The sequence below is a fragment of the Hylobates moloch genome, unplaced genomic scaffold (assembly GCF_009828535.3).
Source record: "Hylobates moloch isolate HMO894 unplaced genomic scaffold, HMol_V3 SCAFFOLD_22, whole genome shotgun sequence".
NCBI classification, from domain to species: domain Eukaryota; kingdom Metazoa; phylum Chordata; class Mammalia; order Primates; family Hylobatidae; genus Hylobates; species Hylobates moloch.
In genome coordinates this window covers 44,061,075-44,074,109 of record NW_026652297.1, presented here as the reverse complement: position 1 = coordinate 44,074,109, position 13,035 = coordinate 44,061,075, and the positions used below count along the sequence as shown (strand labels likewise).

Genomic DNA, 13,035 nt, shown 5'->3' with positions numbered 1-13,035 from the left:
CTAGCAAGGCAGGCCAGCATTCAGATTCAGGAAATACAGAGAACGCCACAAAGATACTCCTCGAGAAGGGCAACTCCAAGACACATAATTGTCAGATTCACCAAAGTTGAAATGAAGGAAAAAATGTTAAGGGCAGCCAGAGAGAAAGGTCGGGTTACCCACAAAGGGAAGCCCATCAGACTAACAGCTGATCTCTCAGCAGAAACTCTACAAGCCAGAAGAGAGTGGGGGCCGATATTCAACATTCTTAAAGAAAAGAATTTTCAACCCAGAATTTCCTATCCCGCCAAACTAAGCTTCATAAGTGAAGGAGAAATAAAATACTTTACAGACAAGCACACGCTGAGTGATTTTGTCACCACCAGGCCTGCCCTAAAAGAGCTCCTGAAGGAAGCACTAAACATGGAAAGGAACAACCGGTACCAGCCACTGCAAAAACATGCCAAATTGTAAAGACCATCGAGGCTAGGAAGAAACTATAGCAACTAACGAGCAAAATAACCAACTAACATCATAATGACAGGATCACATTCACACATAACAATATTAACTTTAAATGTCAATGGGCTAAATGCTCCAATCAAAAGACACAGACTGGCAAACTGGATAAGGAGTCAGGACCCATCAGTGTGCTGTATTCAGGAAACCCATCTCACGTGCAGAGACACACACAGACTCCAAATAAAGGGATGGAGGAAGATCTATCAAGCAACTGGAAAACAAAAAAAGGCAGGGGTTGCAATCCTAGTCTCTGATAAAATAGACTTTAAACCAACAAAGATCAAAAGAGACAAAGAAGGCCATTACATAATGGTAAAGGGATCAATTCAACAGGAAGAGCTAACTATCTTAAATATATATGCACCCAACACAGGAGCACCCAGATTCATAAAGCAAGTCCTCAGTGACCTACAAAGGGACTTAAACTCCCACACAATAATAATGGGAGATTTTAACACCCCACTGTCAGCATTAGACAGATCAACGAGACAGAAAGTTAACAAGGATATCCAGGAATTGAACTCAGCTCTACATAAAGTGGACCTAATAGACATCTACAGAACTCTCCACCCCAAGTCAACAGAATATACATTTTTTTCAGCACCACACCACACCTATTCCAAAATTGACCACATAGTTGGAAGTAAAGCTCTCCTCAGCAAATGTAAAAGAACAGAAATTATAACAAACTGTCTCTCAGACCACAGTGCAATCAAACTAGAACTCAGGATTAAGAAACTCACTCAAAACCGCTCAACTACATGGAAACTGAACAACCTGCTCCTGAATGACTATTGGGTACATAATGAAACGAAGGCAGAAATAAAGATGTTCTTTGAAACCAATGAGAACAAAGACACAACATACCAGAATCTCTGGGACACATTCAAAGCAGTGTGTAGAGGGAAATTTATAGCACTAAATGCCCACAAGAGAAAGCAGGAAAGATCCAAAATTGACACCCTAACATCACAATTAAAAGAACTAGAAAAGCAAGAGCAAACACATTCAAAAGCTAGCAGAAGGCTAGAAATAACTAAAATCAGAGCAGAACTGAAGGAAATAGAGACACAAAAAACCCTTCAAAAAATTAATGAATCCAGGAGCTGGGTTTTTGAAAAGATCAACAAAATTGATGGACCGCTAGCAAGACTAATAAAGAAGAAAAGAGAGAAGAATCAAATAGATTCAATAAAAAACGAAAAAGGGGATATCACCACCGATCCCACAGAAATACAATCTACCATCAGAGAATACTACAAACACCTCTATGCAAATAAACTAGAAAATCTAGAAGAAATGGATAAATTCCTGGACAAATACACCCTCCCAAGACTAAACCAGGAAGAAGTTGAATCTCTGAATAGACCAATAGCAGGTTCTGAAATTGTGGCAATAATCAATAGCTTACCAACCAAAAAGAGTCCAGGACCTGATGGATTCACAGCTGAATTCTACCAGAGGTACAAGGAGGAACTGGTACCATTCCTTCTGAAACTATTCCAATCAATAGAAAAAGAGGGAATCCTCCCTAACACATTTTATGAAGCCAGCATCGACCTGATACCAAAACCTGGCAGAGATATAACCAAAAAATAGAATTTCAGACCAATATCCTTGATGAACATTGATGCAAAAATCCTCAATAAAATACTAGCAAAACGAATCCAGCAGCACATCAAAAAGCTTATCCACCATGATCAAGTGGGCTTCATCCCTGGGATGCAAGGCTGGTTCAACATACGGAAATCAATAAATGTAATCCAGCATATAAACAGAACCAAAGACAAAAACCATATGATTATCTCAATAGATGCAGAAAAGGCCTTTGACAAAATTCAACAACCCTTCATGCTAAAAACTCTCAATAAATTAGGTATTGATGGGACGTATCTCAAAATAATAAGAGCTATCTATGACAAACCCACAGCCAATATCATACTGAATGGGCAAAAAATGGAAGCATTCCCTCTGAAAACTGGCACAAGACAGGGATGCCCTCTCTCACCGCTCCTATTCAACATAGTGCTGGAAGTTCTGGCCAGAGCAATCAGGCAGGAGAAGGAAATAAAGGGTATTCGATTAGGAAAAGAGGAAGTCAAATTGTCCCTGTTTGCAGATGACATGATTGTATATCTAGAAAACCCCATTGTCTCAGCCCAAAATCTCCTTAAGCTGATTAGCAACTTCAGCAAAGTCTCAGGATACAAAATTATTGTACAAAAATCACAAGCATTCTTGTACACCAATCACAGACAAACAGAGAGCCAAATCATGAGTGAACTCCCATTCACAATTGCTTCAAAGAGAATAAAATACCTAGGAATCCAACTTACAAGGGATTGAAGGACCTCTTCAAGGAGAACTACAAACCACTGCTCAATGAAATAAAAGAGGATACAAACAAATGGAAGAACATTCCATGCTCATGGGTTGGAAGAATCAATATCGTGAAAATGGCCATACTGCCCAAGGTAATTTATAGATTCAATGCCATCCCCATCAAGCTACCAATGACTTTCTTCACAGAACTGGAAAAAACTACTTTAAAGTTCATATGGAACCAAAAAAGAGCCCGCATCGCCAAGTCAATCCTAAGCCAAAAGAAGAAAGCTGGAGGCATCACGCTACCTGACTTTAAACTATACTACAAGGCCACAGTAACCAAAACAGCATGGTACTGGTACCACAACAGAGACATAGATCAATGGAACAGAACAGAGCCCTCAGAAATGATGCCGCATAGCTACAACTATCTGATCTTTGACAAACCTGACAAAAACAAGAAATGGGGAAAGGATTCCCTATTTAATAAATGGTGCTGGGAAAACTGGCTAGCCATATGTAGAAAGCTGAAACTGGATCCCTTCCTTACACCTTATACAAAAATTAATTCAAGATGGATTAAAGACTTATATGTTAGACCTAAAACCATTAAAATCCTACAAGAAAACCAAGGCAATACCATTCAGGACATAGGCGTGGGCAAGGACTTCATGTCTAAAACACCAAAAGCAATGGCAACAAAAGCCAAAATCGACAAATGGGATCTCATTAAACTAAAGAGCTTCTGCACAGCAAAAGAAACTATCATCAGAGTGAACAGGCAACCTACAGAATGGGAGAAAATTTTTGCAACCTACTCATCTGACAAAGGGCTAATATCCAGAATCTACAATGAACTCAAACAAATTTACAAGAAAAAAAAAAACAACCCCATCAAAAAGTGGGCAGAGGACATGAATAGACATTTCTCAAAAGAAGACATTTATGCAGCCAGAAAACACATGAAGAAATGCTCATCATCACTGGCCATCAGAGAAATGCAAATCAAAACCACAGTGAGATACCATCTCACACCAGTTAGAATGGCCATCATTAAAAAATCAGGAAACAACAGGTGCTGGAGAGGATGTGGAGAAATAGGAACACTTTTACACTGTTGGTGGGACTGTAAACTAGTTCAACCATTGTGGAAGTCAGTGTGGCGATTCCTCAGGGATCTAGAACTAGAAATACCATTTGACCCAGCCATCCCATTACTGGGTATATACCCAAAGGACTATAAATCATGCTGCTATAAAGACACATGCACACATATGTTTATTGCGGCACTATTCACAATAGCAAAGAGTTGGAACCAACCCAAATGTCCAACAACGATAGACTGGATTAAGAAAATGTGGCACATATACACCATGGAATACTATGCAGCCATAAAAAATGATGAGTTCATGTCCTTTGTAGGGACATGGATGAAACTGGAAAACATCATTCTCAGTAAACTATCGCAAGGACAAAAAACCAAACACCTCATGTTCTCACTCATAGGTGGGAATTGAACAATGAGAACTCATGGACACAGGAAGGGGAACATCACACTCCGGGGACTGTTGTGGGGTGGGGGGAGGGGGGAGGGACAGCATTAGGAGATATACCTAATGCTAAATGACGAGTTAATGGGTGCAGGAAATCAACATGGCACATGGATACATATGTAACAAACCTGCACATTGTGCACATGTACCCTAAAACCCTAAAGTATAATAAAAAAAAAAAGAAGATGCAACTATATGCTGCCTACAAGAGACTCACTTCACTGATGAGGACACAAACAACCGAAAGTGAAGGGATGGAGAAAGATATTCCATGCAAATGGAAATCAAAAGAGAGAAGGAGTAGCTATACTTAGATAAAATAGAACTGGAATTTAAAACCATAAAAAAGGACACACAGAAGGTCATTACATAATAACGGGGTCAATACAGCAAGAGGATATACAATCACAAATATATAAGCACATAAAATTGGAGCACCAAAATATGTAAAGCAAATATTAATTAATTTAAGGGGAGAAATTGACTGCAATACATTAATAGTAAAGGATTTTGAAATCCTACTTATGTCAAAGGACAGATCATCCAAACAGAAAGTCAACAAAGAAACACTGAATTTAAACTGTAACTCTAGACCAACAGACCAACTCTGGACCTAACACACATTTACAGAACATTCCCTCCAATAGCTGCGGAATACACATTCTTATAAGCACATAAAACATTCTCCAGGTGGATAATATATTAGGCCACAAAACAAGTCTTAACAAATTTACAACTGAAATCATGTCAAGTAATGTTTTCTGACCATGACGGTGTAAAACTAGGAAACTTTACAAATTATGCAAATTAATCAAAATGCTCCTGAACAACCAATGAGTCAATGAAGAAGAGACACCTGCACTCCTATGTTTATAGAAACACTATTCAAGACAGCCAAGATATAGAGTAAATCTAAGTGTTTATCAATGGATGGAAGGATAGAGAAAATGTCATATATATACATAATGGAATACTATTCAGCCACAAAAAAGAAATCTGTCATTTATGGCAAAACATAGAAACCTGAAAACCCATGGATGTGGAACCTGTAGATATGGAGGACCAATTGTATTTGCAAACAGCTAGATGAGAGGATCTTGAATGTTCTCACTGCAAAGAAATGATAAATGTATAAGGACATAAATACGTTAAATATACTCATTTTATTTTTTATGAAATGTGCATACGTATTGAAATGCCACACTTATGCCATAAATATGTACAATTATTATGTGTCAATTAAAAACAAAAATAAACAGATATGAATACTTTTAAGCACTCCAATTTAAAAACATTGTCAGACTGGATTTTTTTAAAAATACAAGAACCAACTGCATACTCTGTACATCAGATACACCTTAAATATAAGAAAATATGCAATGGAAGTAAAAGAATGAAAAAGATACCCCGTGCAAAGACTAACTTTAAAAAGCTGCTGATAAAAAAAAAAGCTGCACAGCAATACTCCTATCACAAAATCAGAATTTGAAATCAAGAGTATTACTAGAGACAACAATGAGAATTGCATAATGATAAACAGCCAATTCATTGGGAAAACATAATAGTGCTAAAGATGCATGCACTAAAATACAACTCCAAAATATATGAAATACAATTAACATGTCTAAAACAAGTAACATAACAACAATAATAAAAAACAATAGTTGGCACTTTCAACACATCTCTCTCAAGAATTGATAGAACAAGAGGAAAAAAACAAGATTTCAAGAACACTGTCAACAAATGACTTAATTAACATTTATATACTCAGCAACAGCAAAATACACTTGTACATATTTAGTACACACAGAACATTCAACAGAATATATCATAGGCTAAACCAACTCAAGAAAATAATTTCAAAAAATTGAGATTATGTAAATATGTTCTCTGGTCACCATTGAGAAAATAATAAGGAAAATATGAGCTAAAAAATACCAATATTTGGATTTAAACAGGCTTGTACATAACCTATAACTCAAAAGAGAAATCAAAATAAAAATTTGAAAATATTGTGACCTGAACTATAATGAGGACACAACATAAAATATGTGGAATGCAGCTAAAAATGTACATAGGACAAACTTATACCTTTAAATGCATTAGAAAAGAAGATTTAAAATCAATGATCGAAAATTTCACCTGAAGGTAGAAGAAAAGCAAATTAATAAAACGTGTAGTCAATGAAATAGAAAACAGAGACGTAATAGAGAAAAATAACAAAGTCAAGAGCAGTTCTAGAGACAGTCTTAAATTAATTAACTAGATAAACTCTTCACAAGACTGGTGAGAGGAAAAAAAATCTTAATATTACAAGGAATGAAAGAGGGGACATAACTATAGATCCTATAGACATAAAAAAGAATATTATGAACAACATTAGGCCAAAAGTCTAATCATTAAATAAAACGGATAAACTTTTTAAAAAAATACAGTGCCTGAAAAAAACCTATCACAAGAATAAATCGAAAATTTGAATAGTTCTCTATTTAATAAATTGAATCTGTAATTTGAAATCGTTCCCCCGCCAAAAAAAAAAAAATCTCCAGTCCCAGAGAGCTTCACTGGTGAATTTTGACAAACATTTAACTGAAAATCTAAACAAGGTTTTCAGATTATTTCAGAAAATGGAAAATGAAAGAACCATTCTCTAATTCATTTTATCAAGCCTCATACCAAACTCTAATAAGGGTTTAATATTTGCCTTTAAGACCCATGCCTAAGGGTCCTTCAGAAGCTGCCTCTCTGTCTTCTGCGCTTGACCCTGTGGGTCACTTGGCCAAGGGACAAGAGAAAGGTTGGGGGTAGAGGGAAAGGCCTGGATGGGAAGTTACAACCCCTGAAAACAGTCCTCCTCCAGAAACCCAGGCTGGGGTCATGGGGAGGATGAGGTGGGCAAATATCTGGATATATTGGACCTGTGTGCAATCAGCCAAATCACATGAGAAGGACCAACCAGAAGGAGGAACACAGTACACTGCCCAGATCCTGTCATGGGTGAGACTGAGTAGGTGATGTATCTGGGGCCCCAGGCAGTACATCAGAGGGGGTGGCATGGGGCAAGGTGCACAGGGGCAGGAGTCGTGAAAGAGCTGCAGAGAAGACAATGGGAAGAGCTCACGTGGAGTCAGGTGGGGATGGGGACAGCTGAGATGAGTTTGGAAGACTGTTTTCAATTAAGGGCCCTGCAGCTGCAAAACTGTGGTCCCGGGGGTAAAGGAAAGGGAAGAAAAAAAATGAACACGTTGGCATGCAAATTGATCCACACTCAATTTATTGTTTCTTTCAGCTGTGACCACAGAAGGAAAGACAGAATTTTCTTTTCTTAGCAAGACTCTCGATGTTATCTGTTGCCTTCTGAAGGAATCACTAGTTACTGTGGAAAAGAACAAAAAACACGTGTTCAAAGTACTGACAGCAAACTGCCTCCCACTGTACAAGCAGCTAGGGTACTGCCAAGTGGAAAATTCATGTGGCACGAAAAAAAGAATTATTGAAAAGGATGTTTACAATTTTGCCTGTGAAATTATTTGATCATGAGCCACTTATTTACTTTATGCTTTGATTTCTGAGGAACCATCATATTTAATCAGCAGTACTTGCAAATGAAAAAATTAAAATGTTTTCATATAAAATGAAATGTTTATGAATTTAACAATGTTAATGTCTTTATATTTTTTAGAAATTTAAGTTCACATTAATTTTCCTTTTTTCATACCTTGCAGCCAATTATTGTGTGTGTGTGTGTGTGTGTGTGTGTGTGTGTGTGTGTAACAGTATTTTGGCCTTTTGGTCTTTGAAAATTCATAGACCTGAAGCATTGTAGCCTATGCTGCCTAATGAATAAAATGGTCCTGATTGCAGATTTGTTTTATAAACAGATTTACAGATCTTACATCTTGTTCGGTACAACTCTTTAATTCTATCTATCAACAAGAGCCAGTTCTCAATAAACTTAAGAGAACTTTACTAAACTGAAAAAAAAAACAGACTAAGTTATTTAAATACTCATTAGTAACAAGATTAGTAAAGACTGGTCATTTGAAGCTAGGTCATTTAGGCTGGACATGATGGCTCACGCCTGTAATTCCAGCACTTTGGGAGGCTGAGGGGGGCAGATCACCTGAGGTTAGGAGTTCAAGACCACCCTGGCCAACATGGCATAACCCTGTCTCTACCAAAAATACAAAAATTAGGCAGGCACGGTGGCACATGCCTGTAATCCCAGCTACTCAGGAGGCTGAGGCAGGAGAATCGCTTGAACGCAGGAGTCTGAAGTTGCAGTGAGCTGAGATCGCACCATTGCACTCCAGCCTGGTCGACAGAGCAAGACTCTGTCTTAAAAAAAAAAAAAAAAAGAATAAAAGAAAGATAGGTTATTTATTGGTGCAGTACTTTACCAATTCATCTACCCAATCCATACTTAGGAATTAATAGTGGATTATGAATTTTATTTTAATTTCATACGTGTATTCATTTTAAGAAACACCTTCTAATATACTTACCTACTGCTTTGTGTTTGGGTACTTTCCTGTGATTTGGATCTAAGGAAATACGGAAATAACATTTTTAGGCTGATATAGTACAACCTGTCAAAGTTATGTTGTATTTATTTGTTATGGCAATTTCTTCCTCCTTCCCTTCAAAGTTGTACTAAAAAAGAAATCTTTGCCAAATTTCTACATCTTTTCCATTTTTTTTTTTTTTAGAGATGGAGTTTCACTTTGTCACCCAGGTTAGAGGGCAGGAATATGATTGTGGCTCACTGCAGCTTCAACCTCCTGGGGGCTCAAATGTCCTCCTGTCTCAGCCTCCCAAATATCTAAGGCTACAAGCATGCACCAACATGCCCAGCCAATTTTTTATATTTCTTTGTAGAAATGGGATTTCGCGTTGCTGCCCAGGCTGGTCTTGAACTCCTGACCTCAAGCAATCCTCCCACCTTGGCTTCCCAAAATGCTGGGATTACAGCATTTTGTAATGTGAGCCACCACACCCAGTCTTTTCCATTTTTATATCCACAGATTCCTTATTTCTAATCCCCCAACTAAAAGAATGGGAGAGAAAAAGAATGAACTGGAGACAAATTAATCAAGATTAATTCACAGAGAAGATAATACAACATGAGTGAGAGTATTCAGTGATAATGTATAATTTTACTTCTCTCATCCTTTCCCTACCTTTGCTATTTTATATCTTCAAAACTTACTGTTGATTTTTCCTACTACTCTGACCATGAAACATTCTTATTTAATATAATTAGTTATCTCCCAAACCAATAAAAAGATCTGTATTTATAGACATATGGGTCTACTGACATGTACACCCATTAGATTTCTGGCTTAAAAAATATATTGTTTCACTGTGTTTACCCAAGGAATTGGCTCTACCAACATCTCCCACTGGCTTCCCAATGGCAACAAAAATACTAAAAATATAAATGTAAAAGGAACAGAAATACAAGAAAATACAGTAAATGCTACAACAGTAAAGGACAGCAACTGTCTCTGCTTAGCTTACTAAGTTTAAATGAAAGAATAATCACAGAATACCTTTCTGGGTATGATAAACACAAAGTTAGAATAATGGGTTAACATTCCAAATTATACTCCCCAATCCAGTGTATATTATCCTATAGATGATGTCCTTGTCTATCCCTCAATCTAGTTGAATTTATTACTTTTAAAGAGCATGATTTTGATATGATTACAGCATATTTTATGAGAAGAGATAATAATGTAAGGGGACAATTAGAGTAGTTACACCACTAAGAATTATATGTGCATATGTGAACTTCAAGAGTAACCACTCATTTGTTAAGCAAGTATTTATTGAATGTTAACCCTGCAAGATGCCACCTATAAATAGGTAAGGAAAATAAATAGGGACATGACCCTCAAGTGATTTCAGAGCCTAAAAGGAGAGTAATGCTTCCAGGTGAGCAGAAGATTGGGAGAATTAAAGTGTTTGAGCACTCTATCACAACTCCCTTGGTGACAGTGACAGAGAGTGGAGACAACAAAGAAAATCAGCTTTTTTCTCAAACAGCTTAGAGAAAGTAACTGATTCTGTAAAAGGGTGCTTATGTTAGGAGACATCCAAGAACAACAGAAAGGATAAAGGAGACAGAAATACTGTAGCTTTCCTAATGGATGGGGTGCCTTCACTGGGGAAAATAGAAACTATATAATGTTGTGGTGTAGCCTAGAAAATTTAATCTGTATGTATAAAGGATGTTTTGGAATAGCAGTGGGTTGAATGTAACTCAAAGAGGTTACTTTAAGGAAAAATACTAGGCAATACAAGAAAATGAAAACTCTACAATGGAGAAACCATGACAAACATAGTAAATATTTGATAGCTTCAGAAGGATCACAAAGCCACAACTGTGGGGTGTAGGAAACTAAAAGCTTCTCTAAACGAGTTCAGAGAACCCTTGTTAACACAGGTGTGGCACATTGAGGATCTGTGGGAAATGTAGAATTTTAGTGTGTTTATAATACTGTCTCCTAAACTCTTCCTAAGTGGAAGTAATCATTCACTCAGTTGTTCACATTGAGATTTTGTGGGTGTAAATGCAACCTGAAAAAGTACTATTTCCCCTTTGTGTATCCCAGAATAAAGGATGCAAAATATTCAGCTTATGATTTAGTTTCACAAAGTAATCATAAATATTTGTCTCATTAAATTTCACTAGCTTATTTCTTATGTACCACAAGAGTAGGCAATCAACAAAAATTTAGTCGACTGAAGAAAAAAGATTAATGGAATTAACTAATAGTTGTTCCAGAATGGGAAATATTAGTAAGTTGGGTTTGGTGTAGACTTTATCCATTGTGGCTGCTCAAAAAATGTTGAGCAATTATTTGTGAATTATCAATTTTTTCATTCTTGAATTTTCAACATACTTATTTATAAGTAACACTTTCTATCCTGCTTACCTGCTAGTATATGCTTCGGCACTATCTTCTGATTTGGATCTAAAAATAAATTAAAAACAAAAACAATATCTATTAATATCTATTATTAAAAATAAATTAAAAACAATACCTAAAAGTTAATACTAAGAGCTTGCCTACTTTGAGAATGAAAAGCAGGCCATTTTATAGACCCAAAACTGATTATTTAAATATTTGAGGCATCCAATAAATAGCAATCTTTTTTACTCAAACACCAAATGCAACATATAGTACAAAATGTAAATTCTCTAGTAGAGAATCAAGAGTATCAAGATAGCAGAGGTTTTTCAAATTACTTCAAAGTTAATATAAATTTAACTGTAAATGTCTAAACCTGTCCTTCAGCCTCCAAGTTAGTTTTGTATTTGTTAATATATAAATTGCAGCAGTTTGTAAATTAAAACTTACATTTACTTCTGACCAGTTTGGCAGACTGGGCTAATAGGAAAACTTATCCTTTCTATTAGATACATAGAGAAAAACTGAAGAAAACAAAAAACGTATGCATAACTAAGATTGACAGTCACAAAGTGTTTTCCTTCTATCATTTAAAAAAAAATAAAGAAATTAGAAGCTCAGAGGGAAAACAAGAGCTAAAGCTGAATTACTTATACCCTAAAAGATGTGGTTTTCATAACCCTGGCTTGGAAGGAGTTGAGGGCATGGATCTTCACGTGTTAGAAAGCTGGAATGGAGCAGTTTCCCAAGCCTGGTAGTCTTTAATGGAAATATTATAAGCTATGACCACTGCACTTCAGAACGCACAAATTTTGTCAGCCAAGTGAAAAGAAAAGGATCACCTAGAGATGCAGAAATCACAGGCCTGCACCATGCAGTGCAGACCTCAGCTGCTCAGTTCCACTACCCACAAATCTGAAAGGACAAGCATGGAAAACATTACAACATTCATGCCCCAGGAAAGGCAAACCTGAAATACTCTCACCCTCCCAATGCATGCCTCTACAACTCAGGGCATGCAGAATTCCCAGGAGAACAATCACTGCCCTTGAGGGTGGGCTTATCAATCTAAATTGCAAAACAAAAATTCACACATCAAGATCAACAGATAATATAAAAATCTTCAAAACTGAAATATTTAGGATCTCCACACAAATCAAGGCAGGAATGAGGCAAAAAAAAAAAAAAATAGCTATTAAGAAAATGGAGGATTTGGAAACTGATATAAGGAAGTGAAACAATGTCAGATAGAGAGGTAGAAAGGCATAATACGTGAAGACCCCAGTTAAGAAACATGGATGCTAGGCTGGGCGTGGTGGCTCACGCCTGTAATCACAGTACTTTGGGAGGCCGAGGCGAGTGGATCACGAGGTCAGGAGTTCAAGAAGAGCCTGGCCAAGATGGTGAAACCCCATCTCTACTAAAACTACAAAAATTAGCCAGGCGTGGTGGCAGGTGCCTGTAATCCCAGCTACTTGGTAGGCTGAGGCAGAGAATTGCTTGAACCCAGGAGATGAAAGTTGCAGTGAGCTGAGGTCGTGCCACTGCATTCCAGCCTGGGCAACAGAGCAAGACTCCGCTTCAAAAAAAAATAAAAAAAGAAAGAAACATGGAGGCTAAAATGAGAAGACCCTCCTAAATATAATCGTTTCCAATGGAGAAAAGAGAAAGAATGAGAAAGAGTCAATAATTGAAGACATAATGACTGAATTAATTTTTTAGATTTAATGACCTGAGTC

At 36.9% G+C, this 13,035-nt stretch overlaps 1 protein-coding gene across 2 annotated transcripts in view; it reads right to left on the bottom strand.

Moving 5' to 3' along the window:
- Positions 1 to 7,636: 7,636 nt before the first annotated feature.
- ADAM32 (ADAM metallopeptidase domain 32) overlaps positions 7,637 to 13,035 on the bottom strand; it is a 175,602-nt gene continuing 170,203 nt past the window's right edge. The window contains exons 22-24 of one of the 2 annotated variants that reach the window (XM_058433535.1): positions 11,321 to 11,359; positions 8,885 to 8,923; positions 7,637 to 7,755 (exon numbers count right to left, since the gene is read on the bottom strand). In XM_058433535.1, the coding sequence (XP_058289518.1) occupies positions 7,749 to 7,755; positions 8,885 to 8,923; positions 11,321 to 11,359 (85 nt within the window). In that variant the 3' untranslated portion in view covers positions 7,637 to 7,748. Of the gene's footprint in view, positions 7,756 to 8,884; positions 8,924 to 11,320; positions 11,360 to 13,035 lie in introns of those variants that run through there. The other variant, XR_009211619.1, reaches the window with a different exon arrangement.